A 21,792-nucleotide genomic window follows, 5' to 3' on the forward strand; every position below is an offset into this window, starting at 1 on the left:
GCAGCTCATTTGGTTTCTAGGCCTCTTGATGACAAATGCATGCATTGGCATACTTAGCATAAAGGATCAAACTGGGACATTTTGTGCTTTCGGAGGTCAATTAGAATAAATGAACTGACGAGAGTAGACTTGGATTGAATCCATTTAAATCTCATTAGGCCGGCGAGAACATTTAAGTGATATACTGTCGCTAAAGTAGCACAAAACGTTCAACCTGCACTGCAAATCCAGCCAAAGTGTGTTAAAACTCCAAAGCAGTCATTTGGCGAGACCTCTGATCAGCGAAAGAAGCTGAAGAAGATCGTGTCACACTCTCGCCGCATCGTCAGCTCAAACGTGATGTTGAATTCTGGCAAATGAGGTCAGGTCATTCTGCATGGCTAAAAGAGGAAGTCCAGAGTGACACATACATCACCTTAACTTTTGAAAGTTTGAAGGAAGTGAGGGGGGGGGGGGACATCTTCTTTCACTTTGTTATATATGTTTGTTGAGTCAGCATGTGCGAGCGAGAATAAAAGAGATGACGACATAAAGTGACAGAGGGAGCCGTGTGGGCTATAAGCAAAGGCTTATCTTGTGTTTGTTTGCACGTGGAGTCTAAGATAACGCCTGTGGGTTTTTTTTTGGTACACACTTCACCGCCGCAATCACTCACAGACACAAAGCAGGATGATTCAGTTCTCAGACAGCGTGATCATTCACTTGGGGCTGTGCTCGTCTCCTCCCCGCTCTGTTTGTGATCAGATATTCAGTGCTGTTTGTGGATACAGAGTACAGCGCCCTCCTGAATTGCATCACGATTACTGATTATTATCATGGTATCTGACGGCATAGGCATTTCAGTCAGTACATTCAATGCTCGGAAGGCATTGAGTCTCTGTCAGATTAGATTCGTCTTGAGACGCCAGCAATCTTGAGAATTTGTGGAGTACTCATTTAGTGAGATAGTGGTTAGTGCTTATGCCTCACAGGTCTGAGGTTATGGCTTTGAGTCTCGTTACAATTTGTCTCTTGGTTTAGCTAAATTGTTGAATCAATATTAAACTCATGTTATTTGCATATTACAAATGCAGGCTGCAGGCTTGTTTTCAGTTGAATCCTTTTTGTTTTTGCACATATGTATACATTCTGTACGTCAGTATTTCTTTTCACGGATGGTAAATATAAAATACATGTACATCATAAAATACATGTTCTTCCACATATGTATACATTCTGTACGCCCATACTCCCATGTTAGTGCAAAATAAAACCTGAATAAATTATTTTTTGACCAAATAAAATGATGACTAAAATATACGTGAAAAATACTTTTGATACTTAGTATTTGACTATTTAATTTAACTCAACTATTCCAAATACAGACTTTAATTTGTTTTCTCTTAAGAAACTTGCACTTTTACTTCAGTATCGCTTCTAGGCATTCCAAGTCTAGTTCCTGGATATGACAAGTTTGTTTACAAATGTACCTTGTATCTAGGAGGCGTGGTTAGTTACCTGCCTTGCTGACGTCACAGCCCACCGACACTATTTATTTATTTGAATGCTCTTAAGGTCGTACGGAAACAAGCATGTGATTCACAAGTGTCATTTGCAATGTTTGCGTAAGTCAGTTATTAAGTCACACGGTAAACTATTTGTTTTTATGTTTCGTCATTGCCTCGGAACATCCTTACTGAAATAGAACGTCGCGACGGTGACCTTTGGAGGACGAGTCCACCTTTAAAAAAAAAAAAAAATCATATTGGTGACATCACATCCGAGAAGAGTCTCTTTAAGAGGCGACTCACCAACGAGCGGGCGTTCTTGACACTGAGAGACAAGCACTGCTGACTGGATCGCTTCAGAAGCAACGTGCTCAAGCGACTTCGACCACCTTGTGGATAATTCATTTCGATCCCATTCCTTATTGGGAATTCGCTGCTGACCTGTTCGGTTCGTACCTTACATGCCAAAGCTGGGGGAACAAATTGGACCTTTTACTTCCACGCGAAGCTTCGCGGTTCTTGCCACGGTCATCGGTAAGTACTTTTCACCTTTTTAATAAGCAGTACATCACATTCCTCCGCTCTTTCGTCCTAAATATTACAGAGGCCGGTGGCTTGTCGTATTGACCGGTAATTAAGGATCGATAATAAAGCATGTTGTCAAGGGAATGCCATGTAAATTGTGTTGGACGTTATTAACTTCCCCACACGGCTCGTATCGATCGAGTGGTGAATGTCAGGCTGTTACAGTAAAACAAAATATATAATTAGTGGGCGGCTAGTGTTAATTAAAACGATAAGTTGCACATTATTGATTTTCGTGCTGTGGTAGTGACCACAGCAAAGCACATTATTATACTGTGTTTTGTTTATTATAAACATAAAAATAATAAATATAAATGGTCTCTATTCGTAATTTGAGTAATAAGACATTTTGTACTAATTTTATGCAATTACGAAAGAAAAGTGAGTAACCGGCTGGTATTGAGTTGTAACTCCTCTGTGGCCACTTGGGGGCGATCGAGATCTTTTAACGTGGAAGAAGGCTAACTTGATGCCATAATAAACAGCTATAAACAATTAAAATTGGTACAATGTAAATATTGAAATTATATTCACGATATAAAATTAGAGGATAATCACGTAAATATCTAGTATTTTTATGTATGCCAATAAATGAACTTATTATTCTCATTATAATTCTTTATAGGAATATTCAAGTCTATTTTAGTGTTGCCAACCAGACAGAGCTCATACACATGCGCTATGCAAGGACAGGGAAATTATTGTGTAAACAGAGCTGCACCCATTTATGCAAAAGCAGATTCAATTTTATAGCGTAAATAGTATCCACCTGCACGAGAATACATGATATGGTGGAAATGCGTTTAAAAAAAACATCTAGAATGGCCAAAATGTGGTGAAATTAGAGCTTTGTACTCCACATTCGCTTCTTCTATGCTGTCATTTATTATGAATGGATTTTAACTCGCTCTCCCTCCACGTGGGTGTACACCTTGCCTCCTATTGGCTCGCCCCGGGTGAGCTTTGTCACGATTGGTCCGCCGTGCAGGGGGTTTGGCTTGAGAGCCGACGCTGGCTGGATCTTTGGGATACTTTTTGTGTGCACGACGTTCATTGTCACTCATGTTCCACGGGAGCCTGCGTGGGTACGAGTTAAGCCCGTCTCGTCGCCGTGTATCGAAGCTGAACGTACTTGTAAAACTGAGAGGAATATACGTTTGACGTGGACCGGTCTGCCTTTTTTGTGCTATTCATTCACCCATCTATGTAGCATTTAGCTGAACACTTAAGCCCCGGATCGGCTTTCTCCTCGTCCTCCTCATCTTCTTATTCTCCCTCGTCGATTCCATCATCCCCCACCGTTCATCTTCCACCTCCCCGCGACCCACAGGTTATCGGATGGACCAGCATCCCAGCGCCCGGAGCTGCACCAGCCGCGGGGCTTCTTCGTCCTGCGAGGCCGCCCCCGCCGAGCCCTCCATGAACCTGCAAATCCACTCCACCACCGGCACCCGCTTCGAGCTTTCGCTGCCCCAGGAGGAGACCGTGGACGGGCTGAAGAGGAGGCTGTCGCAGCGGCTCAAAGTACCCAAAGAGAGGCTCGCCCTGCTGCACAAAGAAACGTGAGTCCAGTATTTAATTTTGTCTGTGTATGACCAATACATCATTGAGCAGGAAAAATCCATCCAGTTTTATCAAATTAACTATTGGCAGCAGTGGTGCGAAACATACAGCTCGTGGGCCTGAAATGTAATCATATTAAAAGCCCAAATACATTCAATATGTATTTAATTTTCCTCCATTGTATTTTCACTATGGCCATCTGAGGTCCGAAACTGAAATGGGGAAAGGCTCTAAGTGATCGTACAACAAAAGAGCAAGGCGTTTTCAACACTTAATAATTTGTTAAAGTAAAACCTGCACGTGGAGCGACCAATAGTATAGATTTGTGCCGAAACTTCCCAAATTGTGACATTTCTTATATCAAACCTGAGCGTTGGGGCAGATTGCGCAAGTGTACCCAATGTTGTGTGTCACAATTACACACAGGGGACGCGTCGGTCACTTGAGATGATATTGACGGGACGACGCATTGATTGATCCCTCCCACCTTCTAAACAGTGAGGCCGGAATAAATTGATAATGTTCGTGCGTGGGTGACTCATATATACACAGTCAATGTCAGGAACCTTACACAAGTCCGATCTTATAAAGTTACATGTCAAGGGTGAGTCATGCCCTTTCGTGTGTCCGTCGCAGTGGCTCGGTAGGGTGGGCGCCGCCTAGATGGCTTTTTTTTTGTCGTTCTAAGTGAAGCGAAAGCGTAACGCTGCAGTATTAGCAAGCGGCTAAATGAATGAATGAAGGCCAGGTTAAGCGGGGTTTAACAAAAGCGCAGGTGGTGTTTTGCAAAAAGTAACCATGGAGGAGGAGGCTTTCCAAGATGCAAACAGTACGTATTGTTTTTCAAGCCTATAGCCACCCTTGCCCATTGTAATCACGTCATCCTTTAAAATGTACCCCCCCTCCTCTTTTTTTTTTTTTTTTTAAATCCCCTCCTGCCCTTGTAACTGTAGACCAGCTAGCAAGTGGGTGCCGGGGGTCTTTGTTCAGCAGCACAGGGTGAGATTTGGGTCAAGCTGGCTTTTCACTCAGCTGCCCATCGCAAGCGTCATCCTATCAGTCACGTGTATTGCGTCATGTCACATGGAAAGGAAAGATTCCTTTTAAGGCAGCGTTGTAAGTTATTTCATAAAACATCAAGCAGGCTTATTCATATCGTTGTGTTTGTTATTTTATATTTGGGGAAGGAACCGTCTGGTTTATAAATGGCGCTGCTCAGTGTAACAAACCACCTCAAACGCCGGCAAATACCCACTGCGAGCAATTGTCAGAGCCTCGCTATACTTGAAATTGAAATATGACAGGCGGATCAATACTTCCCTTCACCCTCGGCTCTTTTTCCAAACTGGTTTTGAAGCCGGCGCACCCCCGCGGACGCGGCTACGCTTGTTTGTGTGAAGAGAGATATTGTCAGCACAGTCTAATTATCTCGTTCCTCTCTGAACCCCGCAGCAGACTAAGTTCGGGGAAACTCCAGGATATTGGCGTCACCGATGGGAGCAAGTTAACACTCGTACCGACCGTCGAAGCAGGATTAATGGTGAGGCCGGCCTGCCCTAACCGTACGCCGTTTGGACATGTGTTATTGATTTGATCGATTTTATTTTTATTTGTCTCGTTTTCTCCCCCTCACAGTCTCAAGCGTCAAGACCCGAGCAGTCAGTAATGCAAGCCTTGGAGAGCTTAACCGAAACTCAGGTAAGAAGTCGGCTTTATAAACTTGACCCTGGTCGGTTTACCTTTTGTAGCAAACAGCATATGATTAGCGCCTTTTACTGAGCTTGAGTAAAGTTGGGTGAGCCGCTAATGAGCAAACTAGGGCTTCTTAGTTACAGTGGTGACGTAACACTTAGTACTTGTTCGCAAATTGGTCCGCACCTATCACAGACCTAGACAGTTCTATCAAAAAAAATGTTACTCAACCGCCTAAAAATTTACATGCGGGCCATTTTGAAGCCCCTCGACCGCAGTTTGCGAAACCTTGCCCGAGATGACATACCAAGGCAACACAATAAACGAGGACAACGTGAGTCACGCAGTCTCGCGTATGTCATCTGCTGACACGCTACCTGTAGTTACGTCACCACAAACCTGATTCGCTCCTTTGTCAGGTTGAGCTCACTGCCTTATCAGGACAACTCAACTGCATGGGGGGAGGAGCCTCACCAATTATACCAGAAGGCGTGAAAACATGATTATTGTGTTTGTGACAAGGGGCACCTTTGTCACTCCAGCAATGCAGCGGAGAGCGGATGAGCCTGTAAAGCACAAGCCTCTTTGGCTTGTCTTAATCTCCGCCTCTTAAACAAGCCTGGCGAGCGTCACGCGTTAAGATATAACAGGGAGCGGCCACCCTCCCGTATCCTGGTAACATCTGCGGTGGAAGCGTCAGCCCTTCTACCGCTGCTGCTGCCGATGCTTTCATGTAACACTCGCATGCACAACAAGCAAGTTTCCAGGAAGTGCGCTCGGGCTCGTAAACTGCTGGACTGTCGGATCGACGCCAGCTTCCTGAAAGCAAGTTGTGCGGCGGCGGCGGCGGCGGGGCGCGACACACCGCACCCGATGTAAAACCTCCGAGTTCGGCCGAAAAAGCTTGTGCGCCTTTTAGGCCGCGTCAGGGTATGACTCAACCTCGGCGATGGATGGCGACAGCTGAGGCACATAGACGGCGGCGTGAGATGCGAAACGCGCTCGGGCGACTTCCTTTTGCAGAGTTGCATAAGTGTGAGATGCGTGCGGACGCGTCAGTGACGATTTCGAAACCGGAGGAGATGGCGATGCAAATCTAGCAATTTATTTGTGAAATTGCAAAAGCTAGTTTTGCCCTTTGGCTTTCAAAAAGCGGATCTGCGCCTGTTGCAAAAAAGCCACCCCGATGACATCAGAGCGCATTTTGGCCCGACTTTGCTTCCCGATGTGAACTTTTGTTGAGCGTGTGAACTCGTAGCGGAGAAGAAGCAAATGACTTCATGTGTGTAGGTGTGTGACAACGGATGGCTGCTCGCACTTTACAGCGCTATCGAGCTTATCTTTACTGCCAATTGATGCATCAACTTTGAATATTTGTCATCCTTGTTTTTATTCCCAGGGTGGCCGCTTATCAGTCACTCCGCGTGTGCCTTTCTCTGGAATTTCTTGCTGTCCTCATCCCAATTGCGAAACAACAGCGCAGTGTGGCGGGGTCAAAGGTTACGATAAAGCCATTTGGCTTCTTTAGTGTGTTTTTATCCAAAAGAAATTGATTCTGCTTTATAATTCATGAAGCGGGACGGTATGGATTGCGGTGGGATTTGATTGGGAAAATAGAAACACCAAAGCTTTCTCTCATTCGACCCCCCCCCCCACCCCACTCCCTTTAATGCCGGGGCTATCAAAAATCAATCAATGCACTTAGCTCTTGAAAGTGTCTGACACGATAACTGATACCAGCGTTCACCCAAAAATAGCCTCGGGGAAACGTGTTTTGGGGTGCAGCTGTGAGCCGCTAACCTATGAACCCTCGCATTTTCACGTGTTTTGGAGTAAAGCCGCATTTGTTGAGGAGGAAAACAGGCCGACCGCAGAAATGGAAATGAGTCGGGACGCTCCCAAGCAGCTATCAATTAAATGCGCCTGGGTTTGACCGTGATGACAAGGACAATCCTGACCGCCTTTAATTCCTGCTCTGCCACCTCACTCGAGACTCTCTGCATGACATCTAAGTGGCGTTAAGCTCCCGCCTAGTGACAGCCCATCAAAGCGCAGCGACGCTAGCCCAGCCGGGGCGACTCTCATCAACCTTATATGCTTTCGTCAAGTGTGTATGTCTTACATACGTACGGCTCACAGAGGATATTTTTTTAAGAGGATTTCTGCTCCTGTTCAGAAAGTAAAGCGATGTCTCTTAGGGAAATGAAAGACGAGCGGTGAAAGCGGCGCAGTCGCAAATTTCGGGCATTTGTCGGCAGCCACGTTCTCTCTCCGACTATTGATCTTGGCGTTTGACGGAAAGAGGAGGATTATATGTCCCTCCTCGTCACACGAGGGACTATTTGCTCATTGATGCACATTGATGTCGGAATAAAACCCAGGCAGGCCTCACCCCTTAACACCCCCTGCCTCCCCCCTTGCCCGTTGACCTCCCCCCCCCCCCCCCGCATGCAGCCACCTCTTTGTTCACGTCTTAAGACATGGAACCTGACCAACTGACAAGCCCTTCAAGGCATTGACAAATTGACAAATTTCCCCTTGAATGCTAACATATTGCTTTGGGAGGAGGCTGTGTTTCGCCATTGGTCAGTTACGTAGCTGCCCCCCCCCCCCCATCTTGCACACTTCCTCCTCCACAGGGAGCGACAACTCACACTCAATGCTATTGGATCTCGTAGCAGAGTGATGCAAAACTCTGAAGAGGCACCATTTGGGGTCACGTCCACCTCGTTCCATTTCCTTTCCCTCCCACGAAAGGGCGGATTGGACAGTCATTGAGTTGCGCAATATGTGGGATCTGCCACAATAGAATGTTGCTACCTTCTCAATATGGCTCGATTATGTTTCCCTTTACAGTCGTGCACTTTATCTGAATAATAGTTAATCAGCCGCATTGACGCCACTGGAAATCATTCAAATTGGGTTTCGGATGTAGGCGGGCCAGGAACCTTAAGAATGAGTATTGGTCAAGCGTGGCTTCCCTCCCACCATTCAAAACAAAGCCTTTTTTTTTTTTCCAAAGTTCTTTTTCGTTCCGAATGCTAATTCTGAATTAAAATTTGAGATAAAAGACAATAATGGCGCAGCACCCGTAAATGGCGGCTTTGGTAATGGCGCTAATAAGATGATCACACGGCCTCTTTTTGCACCTGTATAATCCCCCCTTTTGTGATTTATTAATGCACAGCGGGAGAAAAAAAGGGAGGATGGGCATTGTGGTGGGTAGTCAAGGTGTGTTTGCAGTGGGGGGGATGTCGTTCATTGTGCATGGGCCGGCATCCATTTTTAATGTCCGCCTCTATTAATTCGCTCGGGCTCACGGCGGCAAGAACAATCTCTCTATACGCGTCGTGACCGCCATTGTTTCGGTTTTCCGCCAGCGACACTTTTGTGATTCAAGTAGCGGCCGTCGTGACCGGTAGAGCTGCCGAGGGGGCGGAGGGAGACATGATGGCCAATCCCGAGTCCAATGAGGTCAAGTTATTCACACAAAAAATGTTTTCTCTCGGTTCACTGATCATTCCGTGACAGACGCATTTGGAAATGGATATAAAAATTGGACCAGTAAATGTGGGTTGAGTTTTCGGTTTAGGAATGCGTGAGAATGTCAGTCAAAACAGTTTTGACCTCACGTAACACTGTCTTATTATTCCCACTCCCTTTTTTTCCAAGTCCCTGCAAATGTTTTACCAAATGTTGTCATCCGTCCATAAAACCTTCCAGTACATGTATCCGTTCTTAGAGTCTTCTTCAGTTTTTCATCCAGTGCCAACCCATGAGCTCCACTTCTCATATTGAGGCTGCTCTAGTTTCTGCTCGGCCTGATCCGTGACCACAAGGAGTGGCTTTAGTGGGAACTTAATTTCACCGTTATGAATGCTATTTCCTGCCCATCTCTTGTTTCATATCAGGCCGTATTACTCATGCAGGTCTTCCTAATGGGGTCTTTGAAGAGCCCCCCCCTGGCTGCTTTCAGGATTTAGGGCATGATGCAAGTCATTGATTCCCCACCCCACCCCGCCCGTCTCCTTTCCGTTATTGCATCTTTAGCTGCTATGTTGTCCGCGCAAAGACCGACAGTGCGATCAAACCACCTCAGTCGATAGTCGGGTTAATAAAAACGACTTGGACAGGTGTTCAGCTTCATCGGAACCCGAATACGCCTGCAGGAGAGCCTCCTCCCCTTCTCTGCAGCCTCCTACCCCCCCCCCCCCCCCTCCCAAGCCTCTATCCTCTTTTCTCCAGCACAAAGCTGCTCAGTTGTTCATGAATGTCAGCTAGGCATCTTCTTTCCCCTCCCTCTCTCCCTCCTCCTTCCTTATCGCCACCGCCGCACTTCGCTTAGTGCGCGAAGGAAGAACGACTGCAAATGAGTTCCTTGAACCACAGGGACCCCAATAAATAAAACTGTCAGCTAGAGATGTCGAGAGGAAAAAAGAGGGAAGGAGCCAGAGGCACATCCTCACTGAATATTTCATCACCCACCACCAGCACCAATACTCCCTGACACCCTGCCCCCATCGCCCGCCTCCCCCCTTTCGCACACCATCTTCTCCCAACCCCTCCTCTCGCTGCCCCTCACCATGCTCTTCCATCCCTACATGTCAACCGCAGCCTCCCACTAAACTAAATACCGGCACCCGAATCCGACAACACGATGGTATTTCTAAAAAAAAAAAAAAAAAAAGGCTTCTTCATTAACACCACCTAGCCAACGGTAATCACGCCAGTGTGTCGTTTCGGGCAAAGACACACGTCACGCTTCTCTTTTGCGTGTTAAAGGAAACAATATGAGTGAGGCCTCTCCTCTCTTCTCTTCTTGTGTCTCTCATAACAAACCAGCACAGAAGTTGCTTTTGTAAAGCTTTGGAATTCAAGTGTGCTACGATGAACAGCGGTGGGTGGGGTGGGGGGGGGGGGGAATAAAGGTTGCACAGAGGAGGAGGAGGAAGGGTTTCAGACATGCCTAGAAGCCTCTCTTTTGTTTGCCTGTGATGTTCCACAAAGCTCTATCTGGTGTTTGTACTGACGTCAATGGTAGCCAGCCACATCGGCTCTCTCTTGGCCGGGCTCCTGAGAGCAAGACAGGCATGTTTGGACTGGAGCTGAGCTGCTATAGCTGAAAACCTCTGGGAATCATTCACTCGCCAGCTCGACAGCACTCGAAAACGCCTCCCCCAACCGCACACTTAACAGACCCCCCCCCCCCCCCCCCTTGTTTCCCTCGCACAGTCTGTCCGTCTGGAAGAGGCTTGTTGCTACACGAGCGCTCTCGCCAATGTGGCCGCTGGCAAGCAGACTGTGCTGTATCATCCTCCGCAACCCCCGTACGGCTCCCCTCCCTCAGGAAACGGGGGCCCCATTTCAAGTGTTCCGCTCGGCAGCCCCTTCCCCGCATCCTCAAGCTGCTTCTTGCGTGCGTCAGTCTGAATTGCACACCTGAAGCTTTACTTTGGCTAGGCGTTTTGTATCATTTGGCAAAAATTACAGCCGTCGAAATGTTCTCCGTTATTTGCGCGCTTGCTGATTTTGGCCTTTTGATTTGTTTTGTCTAACGAAAAGGTCGAGGCGGCCCCAGCGACTCCAGTCGTAGACCCTTTGGCGAGTCAGACGTTTTTAACTCGGAAAAACAAATACGAGGCACCGAATTGACTTTCAGTCAACAGCGACAACAAAAAACGGACGCGCATCAACAAAATGTTATGCTGTAAGCCAAACTAGTAATCAGCTCGCTTATCTAACCGAGCATTTGTTATATAAATCTACCGGTAAGTCCCGTCCAAACAGGCAAGGGTGGAGCCAGCGGTGATGACATGAGGTTGAAAGACTTCTCACGCAGGTTCCACCCCACTCCCAACCTTCTTCTAACCAAACACCAATTTTGACGCCCCGCCCCCAGGGCTGTGTGTTTTGGACTAGCAATACTCTCATTCTTGACAGCTGCCAGTCAGGGTCCCCCTACCCCCCTCCCTCCCAAGACCCGGCACCCAACCCTGCTTTCACACCCAGCCTCAGGCCTGCTGCTTTTGTCGTCTTACCACAACGGTGTAATCGCGCTGGGTGTGGACTGTATCAACAAGACCCTGATAGGTGCCGTTTACACTCCCCAAAAGTGCTGAGTTTGTTTATCCCAAAGCCTCCCTTGTATGCTGATTGTTATCACCTTCCTTTTTTTACTTAATGTTGAAACACGGCCGTGAGCTCATCTTTGTCCTTTCGCCTGCCTCTCCCCTGTTTTTTGTTTTTCTGTTATTGCCACACACCCATGTCGATACCAGCGTGCAAAGGTCACCCTGGCAATATAGGGAGGCGACGGTCGATAAATAAGCAGCTCTGAAGAGAGACGAGTGATTGAGGGCAGAGCCTGCTGATTCACAGGGTTAACCACCAGGCAACATCTCAGGAGCACGGTCAAAAGTCTTGACAGAGTGACACCTCTGCTCTTTTTTTTTTTTTCCCCTTCCTCTCCAAAGCGCCTTTCACACATACGTCAGAGCTATAATATTTATCCGCCGTTGTTTTTCACGCGCAAATCAAACAAAGAGAACAGAAACGAGCGGCAAAATGCAGCAACGTCACATGCACGCAAAGGCAAAGACAACAAAACTCTTGTTGTTGAATGCGAATCCTCTAGCCAAGTTGCGACAAGTCCACTGTGGAATTCTTGTGTCCATCCGGGCCACTGATGGGTCAGTAAATCCCCCTCTCCGCACACACACACACACACAGCCATTTTGGCCTGTGTTGTGAGTGCTCCAAAAATGGGCATCCCTTCCAGATCCGCCATAGACAATTGTCCATTCTGTTCCTGCGGGCGGGCGGGGTGTATTTCCTGGACGTAGGACTGATTTTTCAGGCCCTAAGCCAGAGAGAAGGGTGGCTTTTGTCCTCACGCTGAATGACACTGCTGACTAAGAGCGCGCCCAAGGGCAGTTGGAGGCGAGTGAGAGTGGGCTCTGTTTGTGTGTTTTCCAACAGTCGGCCGGCCTCATCCAGCCCATGTAAATAAGCCCAGTGTTACAGAATGGTGATTGATCGCAGGATTGGCCGAATGTGGTGCGTCTGTGTCTCGATGAGAGTGGGAGCTCAAAGCTCTGTTGTTTGCGCTTCAACGGCTGTCCACTGTTCATTGACAGAAGAGGAAGTCAAACGCGCAGGGGAGCGTCTCGCTTTTTTTGGACTGCAACAATTCTCTGTCCTTATTGAAAATCTTTTTTTTTTTCTCCATCTACAGGTCAGTGATTTCCTGTCTGGCCGCTCCCCCCTCACGCTGGCCCTCCGCGTGGGTGATCACATGATGTTCGTCCAGCTCCAGCTGGCAGCTCAGCAGTCGGGAGGTCCGCAGATCCAGCACAGGCACCTTATCGCCCGGGGCAACCCGGATGGGGCAATGGGCCAGCCCGCAGGACAACCTTGTATCCCTCAAGCGCACTCCCCACTTCCTCATCATCCACACAACCCCCACTTGCCTCAGCCGGGCCCCTCCGCATCCTCTCCCACAAGCACCTCAACCTTCCCTCTTCCCTCCACACACCACCAGTCCCTGCCCCCCATATACCACCAGCCCCCATCGTCGGTTCCTCATTGCGGCCCGGCCACCCCTCCTCCACCTCCTTCCCGCTCCCCTCGCACGTCGTCGCATGTCGCCGGGAGTCTGTTCCGCTCTCCTCCCCATCATCTGCGGGACCACCACCACTACCACCAGCCTTCTTCGGGCCAGGCCAGCCACAACCCGGCCAGCCCCGTAGCCCCCGTTTTGTGCCCTGAGGTAAGCCTGAAATATCTTACCATACACAAAATGAAAATATCTCAAAATTGTTGCTTGTCGGTTTGAAGTGACTTTCTGACTGCAACATCACGACCCCCATTTTTCTGTTTCAGGCCAGCTGCAGCACCAACAGCCCCAGTAGTGGCACGAGTTCCTCGGCGCGCTCCCGTAAACCCGGCGCCATCATTGAGAGCTTCGTGAACCACGCTCCTGGAGTCTTTTCAGGGACCTTTTCAGGTGAGATTTATCGATCGCTCCGAGCAATAAACGTGCACATTCTCGTCTCGAGTGTATTGCTGCAATACTCTGCTTCCTCTCTTCTCAGGCACTTTGCACCCCAACTGCCAGGACAGCAACGGGCGCCCCCGGCGAGATATAGGTACCATCCTTCAGATTCTCAACGACCTCCTGAGCGCCACGCGCCACTACCAGGGCATGCCGCCGTCCCTCACCCAACTCCGCTACCAAACCCAATGCGGCACGCCCGGCTCGCCGTCCCCGTCGCCGCCTCCCTCGCCCCCGGTGGTCGGCGCCACGGGACTCTCAGCCAAAGCTACCTCGGTGCCCGCCGTCAACCCTAGCGTCCCTCCGCCGACCCTTCATCCGCTGGTGCAGTGCCAGAGCCAGATCCGCATGTGCAAGCCCCCTGGTGAGTAACTGCACATGAAATCGCAGACACACAAAAGGGCGCATTCATTCACGACACAGATGGTTCCTGCTGATGCTTTCACTTGCACTTGATCATTCTCTTGATCAACAGCTAATTTGATAACATGCCAAAGAAAAATGAAATTACACAACCCTAAGAGGGTGCTACGGTCAAAGCCGCTTTTTCCCAAGACGTGATACGAGCCTCTCTAGACTTTTACAGTCAGGCATCACCTTGTATTTCCGCGCCAAGGAGATAGCTTTACCCCTTCCACCCCGGGCAAAGCTATGTTTGGAGTAGATTAGGCTTCAACCGCTTTAAGACGACAAGGGTGTGCGCAGGTCTTAAGTAGTACGGACTCAACACCGCACATGCCCCAAGGGTGGTGCAGGTGCTGGAGTTCAAATGACACTCTCTTAAAAGCACCTTTCCGGTCGGAGCCACCAGATTCCGAGTGTCAACCAGATGTCCGGAGAAGATAACATTGAGCCTGTGTTGTAAGGTTACGCTAAGAGAAAACAGCATTGTCTTGGGCGGCCTCCTTATCTTCCGTCAGGGGGAAACGGAGTTGGGTGAAGTCGGTCCTGAGATGCGCTCAATGGGTGTTGAATGTTTGCTTTTGTACGAGTTGAATAGTTTTAGCAGCTGACTGAGCGGGACTGTACAGTCCAGCGTCCCCCTATATCAACCCGAGTGTCCTCACAAGTGTCCAGTGAACAGTTGGAATAACACAGGCTTATTTTCCTAACTTAGGAAAGACCTTTCCCTCAATACCCCCCGCCCCCCCAGTTAGTCCAAACCTCCCCTCGTCCCGTCTCTACATCTGCACTCCCCCCCCCCCGTCCAAAAACAGCCTCGCCTGTAAAATCCATCTGTCCATCTTCCTCCTCTTCGTTTTCCATGCCTGTGTTGTGCATCAATACTGTACATTCTCTGTGTTCATTTGGCCTTTAAATAGATTTAGTCTGAACTTCAGCACTGGAGGGGGTCGTTAAAACCAAAACACTCAACACCGTCATTCATCAAAGGGGTGTTAACTCCCGTCTGTCAGCCCAGCCAACTGCCCACGGGACTGACCGTGGCTTCCAGGGGAGTGGCACAAAAAAAAAAAGAAGAAAAAGCTTCTTTTGCCTTGCCCCAACTTCCTGCTCAGCATCGAAACTTCTTGGGAACTGATATGAATGGGGAACCAGCTGAGGCAAAGCCGGTGTGGCTCACTGATACAACGAACCTTGGACTCTTTGCGGTCGCTCGCATCCTGGTGGACCACGGAAGTCACTGACTTAGCATGCTCGGTCAGTCTTATCTGACGGATGATTTACTGGACTTAACGTTACGGCTTAACTTCACGTCACCAAGGCTTGCCAACATTCAGCTGCAGGACTAACCGAGTGTGTTGCGCAGTACGTGTACGCACTTCTACTTAAGACAACCTCTTGGAAATGTCACATAGCTGGAGTCTCTCCAGAGAGCCTTTACCCTTTCCCACTGCAAGTTCATGTGCGGGGAGGATAAGACAAGCGTAAATAAAAAAGCTTGACACGCCCGAGCCTCAAACGGCTGGTTAAAAGCTTGGTTTCATAGCACTGGTGAAAGGAGTTGCTGAGTTTGAGGATTTTTTTTTTCTTTTCTAGCTCGGGACTCACGGCCTGGCAGGCTGATTGTTAGATAAATTCCATTACTGGGGAGGGTGGACCTCCCTCCGGCCCCCCTGTCCAGCTAAAGCTATTGTGTAGGGGCCAGGGACAGGGGCTGCATACAGGGCACCAGGCTGAGCCATTGTGGAGGAGAGGAAGGGAGGGCTTTGGGATTATAGGGCTGCCTTTTAGTCCTTCTCCCACTGCAGCTGCCTTAGTTCAACACAGGCCCACAGAATAGAGCTCTGAAAGCTCCCGCTCCCTTCCGGACCCCCCCCCCCCCCCATGTCCCCTTTAGATTTGTCAGGTCACGTTAGCGTCCCCGGGGCAAGCCAGACGAGAAGGGCGGGTGAGGAAGAATCGGAGATCTTTGCCTCTCCACGATTAAGCTCCGACCGGCTTGAACCGATTCCGCCGCACCCGTTATCCGCCGCTAAGACCCTTGCTCACACGTGCGACGGCGGCTCAGCCCAGCTCAGCGAGCGGTGACGCACGCAGTACAGCGCGGCGCTATCGAGCGAAAAGCCACTCAAGCACATCGGGTGCCCTTTCGTTGTCGACAAGGAGAGAAGAAGGGAGAATGCAAATGAAGTCGAAAAAGTCATTGAAGAGCGTGTGTCCCTGCAGGGCTGTCGGCGGCCTTTCACTTGCTGTCACAACGCTCATTTCAGCCCCCCCCCCCCCGCCTCGTTTTTTTGATCGGCGGCGCGTCTGATTGGCCAATTTTGCCATTTTCTACCTCAGCACTATATTGTTTTTCCCAGGTGGCTGGTGTCTTTGGCAAGTCGGAATGTCAAGTTAAAGTCATTCCAGTGTACTAAAGAAACCCTCAATCTTTGCTTCGATTGTTCTTTTGACTGCTTTAAGCCGATGAAGCAACCAAGAAGAACTTTGGTTGCCATTTATTCAACTTTTGTGGTCAAGGACTGACAATTTCTAGACATGATTTCAAATAAATATAGCTTTTTCTTTGGTCTTGTCAACCAAATCAAAACATGTCAACTCTTGTTCTACCAAGCAAGAACAGTTGATTTTCAGCCCGCCCTTCTCCCCATCTCATCTTTTGGTCTTCTGTCAAAGCAAAGTGGACGAAATGGAATTGTTTGTCTCTCCCATTCACTTCTTACTTCTCTCTGGGTCCTCCAAGGTTATTGTGTTCACGTCAAAGCTCTCCAGTCAGGCTCTGGGCCGGGCAGCCATCATGAATGTGTGTGTGTGTTTGCAATAGGTGCGTTTATGTATTTGCGTGTATGGTTTGTCCCTCTTAGCCAGCCCTAATAATAGCCCTACTGTCATAAACATAGACTGGAGATCCCTGTGGCCAGCTGTGTCCGGCTCAGCCGCCCTGGGCTCCGGTAGTGACTCTGATGAATGGTCTCTCACACACACACACACACACACATGCCTGCACACAACACACACTTAGACTCATATTGGTGGCGCTCCAAGCACATTCCCAAAACACTTGCCAAGCCAAAGGCCGTCGACTTCCTACAGCATGTTGAAAAACTGCCTTTTATACTCTGTTGTATTTTTTTGCATTTTAGAATGAAAAGTGCTTGCTATATTTTTGACAAAAGGGATAATCAGGGGGGGGGGGGGCTCACTCAGAGTGCAGTTACTAGGGCAATGGAAGAAAAGTCTGAATCAAGGGGATCCCCCCCTACCTCTGTTTTTTACAGATCCCGATTTAACATCCATGCTGATTTCCAGAATCCATTGCCAGAAAATTTCCTATTCACAGTGGCTAATATTTATAGAGGCGGAGGAAGAAGGCTCGGGGGGGTAAGGCAAATGAAGCCCACGCGGGGTCCGCAAGTCATTCCGACGGTGATAGAGCAAAGGAGAGCGTAATCGATTGGAAAAACTGCCACCGACGGCTGATCCTTTACCCTCCGCCCTCTTTCCTTGCTCTGCCTCTGGAGGCGGAATTCCTTAACCCCCCCCCAGTGCCCTTCTTCTCACTGGCCCACCTAGCAGCATCCCTCGAGATGCAAAGTGGGAAGCAGGGTAGAAATGAAGAGGGAGGTGACGGTGGGGGGTGTATGTGGGTCAATGAGCCGCAAGTAGGAAACCATAATGGGAAAAAAAAACCTAGAAGAAAAACCCAATCTCCCCGTCTCTCTCACCGCGTACAATTTCCATTCGCTTGCATTTTCTATTGAAAGCCAATAGCGTTGTCCTGAGCCAGAGATGGATGGCTGCACTAGAGCTAAGGTTTAATCAATAGGTCTTTTTAATTTGCCATCGATCCACGTTAAAAGCTACTGCGGCTGTTGCTGGGTGTGTGTGTGTGTGGCTGGTTGTGTGTGCACCGTTTCGCGTGTGTGTTTATTCGTGCAAATATGTGATGCCGGATCGGAGCCGCGGCTAGGCGATGGGCCGCCCCGCTTTGCTTTATCGACATGGGAGCCCGTTATTTCATGATTTCATTCCCAGACAGATACTAATGGAGCTGGCTAATAGATTGTGGTTACTGGCACCTTCCGTCTAAGCCCTGTATACAATGTATACACACACACTTATTTTATTTTATTGGGAGTTTCCCAAGCTAATTTCTCCTTCTGTTCGCAGGCGACCGAGTCCGGCAGACGGAGAACCGCGCCACCCGCTGCAAAGTGGAGCGTCTGCAGCTACTGATGCAGCAGAAGCGGCTGCGCCGCAAGGCCCGGCGGGACCAGCGCGGCCCCTATCACTGGCTGCCCAACCGCAAGGCGGGCCGCAGCAACAGCAACAGCAGCATGTCCAGCGAGGGCTCCCTGGACCTGGACTTTGACGACTCCGTCTGGAAGCCCGACGTCAAGGCCGACTTGAAGTCCGAGTTTGTCATGGCCTGAGAGGAAGAAGCGTGCTCAGAGCAAAGTTTAGGGGGAATTGCTAGGAAAGAACCCCCCCGCCCCCTTCCCCTCCTGGCAGACTTCAATCCCAGCATCCTTCACAGCAAGAGGACTTTGTCTGCTGCTTGGATTTGGACTCAAGAAGAAACCTTGAATTTGAACTTAGAAGAATTCCGTGGGTGGTGGTGGTATTTTTGGACTTTCTCATGCGTGCGCGCTCTGTACACTGACTACGAGCTCCAAGTTGACTTCCCAATAGGACACAAGCACCAGATGCCTCAGTGTCCCCCCCCCCTCTCCCCCCTCCCCAAAATGGCAACGCTGCCAGACTCTTTGGAATATTGCGACGGGCATTCTTTACTGATCTCCAAACTCACTCGAGCAGTCCGCTTCTGACCTGTTACAGGCTGGTTCAATGTCTTGTTTTGTTTTGTTTGTTTTTTAAACATACTATTTTATAAAGCAGAAAAGAAAATGTAGCATTGTTCACAAAGCATTCAGGTTTTCATAGAACAGTTCAAAACGTTGATTTGCACAGAATCTTGATTTCTAACTCGTGTGCAGAAATAATATGGAAGTATTGATATCAACCTCAGCGATCAGAGAGATAAAAGGACGAACAGAAAGTGCTTTAGTTGGGGGATTTTAAAATCCTTAAATAAAAAAAATGCTAATTATGACATTTAATAATAATTAAAAAAAATCTATTTTTTATTTCTATTCCTCTCGCTGTTTTCCAAAAGCAGCCGCCCTTTGTGGCTTTGTGGTTGGGTACCAATAAATATCCATTCAGTCGTTCAAGGTTGTTCATAACGGTCCAATGACACGCGACTCGCAACCCAGGTGGACCGTGTACATAAATGTGGCCATTGGGAAAGATTTTCTTTTAAGAGTGTATGTTGAACCCCCCCCCCCCACCACCATATTTGTTATCTTCCCCCAAGTTTTCACTAATTACCCCTCACAACCATTTAAAGTCATCCTAGCAATTTTTTTTTTATTGGCTAAATGTGTTAACTTAGTGCCTCCACCGGAACATCCATGAACATATCACAGTTTTGCTGCTACACAAAAAAAAAAAAAGTGTCAGGTTTTCTTTGCATGCGGATGGCGTGACGATGAAATGGAAAAAGAAAAGCAGAGGTGGAGGTTCACATGCATGAATTTCTGGGGAAGAAAAAAAAAAACTGCTGCTTTTGTTTTTTTGTCATTTTTACTCGTGTATTTGGGGGAGATGGGGGAGAAAAAAAAAAAAGACACGTGAAAGTATTACCAACAAATCAAAACAGATGAAGTTAAGTCCCCCCCCACTGAACATTCCTGTTATGTGACAATGAAGTTGGAGCCCCCCCCACCTAAAAACTTTGAAGCTCCCCTTTCACGCCAGGACACCATGGATCACATCCGGACGCACTCGCGGAGACTCGAGGAACTTTGAATTATTGAGCGCCCCGCCACGATTGCACTCCCAAAAGATTGCAGTGAGAGATTACCATTTTGTGTGTGTGTGTGGGGAGGGGACCTCATCTTTTTGTTAAGTGGCCTTACCTTTCACTAAGAAATTGGGGACAATGGGGACGGGAATGTTTCTATTTTTTTTCTTTCTCCCAACTTTATCGCTATGTCATCAAGGCACCACTTTAGCACTGCCTGTAAAAGCCCACATTTGTCCGCCTTCATTTTTCTTTTTTGTAAATGACTTGGAATGGGGATAAAAAGTCTGACCCGGAATTTTCCACTTTCGGATGAAGTGTCAGAAGCTCCAAAAGTATTAGAATGGCGTAGCCCGATTTACACTGCATGTAAAAACTGGTATTTTGTGTATTATCATCACCAACATGGAATGTGGGGACAAAGTCAATTAAGTGAAATTTCAGTTTTCAAAGCGTCATTTTCCCACCCATTTTCTACTGCATGTAAAAATCTCCTGACTCCTGAAATCGTACCCGATCAGTGTGGTTCATTGCCTTGGCTGGGCTCCGTGTAAAAGGCAACGGCGGATAAATGCCGGGTCATTTTGCAGGATGTGTGTGAAAGAGGCCACGGAGCTTTTTGTTATGTGTTTTCTAGCAGGTGGAGTCTCTGTTATGTCAAGGCTTCTGTGCCTTAAAATGTTGCCCTTGCATTGTCAATGAAATATTTTTTGTCATCCCCGACCTCACGTCCCTGAAAACAAAAGAGGCTAAATTTGAAACTGTTCCTACGCTTATGACTTGGCACAAAAGAGCCAGAAAGGTCCTGTAAGGACCACATGCACTTCTTTTCTCCTTGGATCCAACATTACCAAAAGGACAGTTTATCCACCCGTCCCCTCACCCACCTCCCTTCCGGTCAAATTCTATTTATTTTCCTTTTGTATATGTATGAACTATACTCTGTGTGTGCCTCACTTCTGTGTGAAATTGAAAAAGATGACAAATGATGATAGAGCATTACAGAGGGATACAAAAAAAAACATGACTTCAATGAAATTCCTGATCGCGACAGTTTCAGTTGCCTGTTCTTACTTGTAGCCAACGATTGAAATTGAACCAGATTCAAAAATACAATTTACAATGTTCTAGCTCTAGACCAGTGTAGCACATGTGTGACTGTATTAATTTATGAAACCAAAATGGTAACTGTGAATTACGTATTTCTTTGTGCATTTTCTAAGTGGGGGGAAAACAAGGCAGCGGCTCTTGCTCGTGTCTGGATTTCTTTTTTTTTTTTGGTGGAAATATAATGGAAACAAACCACGTTTCTCAAAAAAAAAAAAAGAAAAAATTAAAATATATATGAATATATTTTTTTTTCTTAAGCAATACATTTCAGTGTGACTTGTGATAGAACATTTTCTTTTTTTAGGTAATAAATAAAAAAAAAAAGCCAAAATGAAAACACAAGCTTGTGTCCACGCGTGTTTGTTACATTTGCATTACATATTACGGGGGAATCTATTTGTTCAACTAATCAAGTAGGAAAGTATTGGATTGATTACTCTTATTACATTTAATGACTGGAGTGTACCACGTTTGCTTTTGCAGGGCGGGGGGGGTAAGCAATTCTTGATTGCTAATTAAAAGCCACGCGCACAATCTAGCTATAGCTAGCTAACATTAATGCTCAAGTAAAAGTACATTAGTATGTTGTTGCATTAAAACTGCTCTGTAAGTGTAGTATATTCGAAATGTTACCGTAATGGAGTAAATGTAATGCATTATTACCCACCATTTGCACCCCACCCCAGATAAAATAAAAATATATTTAGTACTGCACATGATCACACTACATGACCTCACAATAAAGAACACATGACATGCATTCTCCACCAAAGTAAATCCAAATATGTTGAAGCCTCACACGAGCAGGCGGTTAATAGTATTTCCGAGTCGGCGCCGCCAGCCGACTTTTCTTAGTGCGAAGGTCGCGAAGAGTGAGCTCAACTCGGAAAGATTTGAAGGCGGCTTGAACATGAAAGGACGAGGCCTCAAAAGCCAAGAAGGACTGACTGACTTGTGTGCGTCAACTAAACCTTCACATGAAAGCTGTTCTTATAGTGCGGCGGTTGTCGAAGCTTTCAGTCTTTGTACGG

At 47.6% G+C, this 21,792-nt stretch overlaps 1 protein-coding gene across 1 annotated transcript; it reads left to right on the top strand.

The window, feature by feature from the left end:
- Positions 1-1,581: 1,581 nt before the first annotated feature.
- Positions 1,582-21,103, top strand: midn (midnolin). The gene is made up of 8 exons (XM_061296862.1): positions 1,582-2,021; positions 3,403-3,634; positions 5,088-5,175; positions 5,271-5,333; positions 12,562-13,095; positions 13,209-13,332; positions 13,421-13,744; positions 17,956-21,103. The coding sequence occupies exons 1-8, from the start codon at positions 1,949-1,951 to the stop codon at positions 18,216-18,218; spliced, it is 1,701 nt and encodes a 566-aa protein (XP_061152846.1). The 5' UTR covers positions 1,582-1,948; the 3' UTR covers positions 18,219-21,103.
- The last annotated feature ends 689 nt before the right edge of the window (positions 21,104-21,792 follow it).

This window comes from Syngnathus typhle, linkage group LG14 (assembly GCF_033458585.1).
Source record: "Syngnathus typhle isolate RoL2023-S1 ecotype Sweden linkage group LG14, RoL_Styp_1.0, whole genome shotgun sequence".
NCBI lineage: Eukaryota > Metazoa > Chordata > Actinopteri > Syngnathiformes > Syngnathidae > Syngnathus > Syngnathus typhle.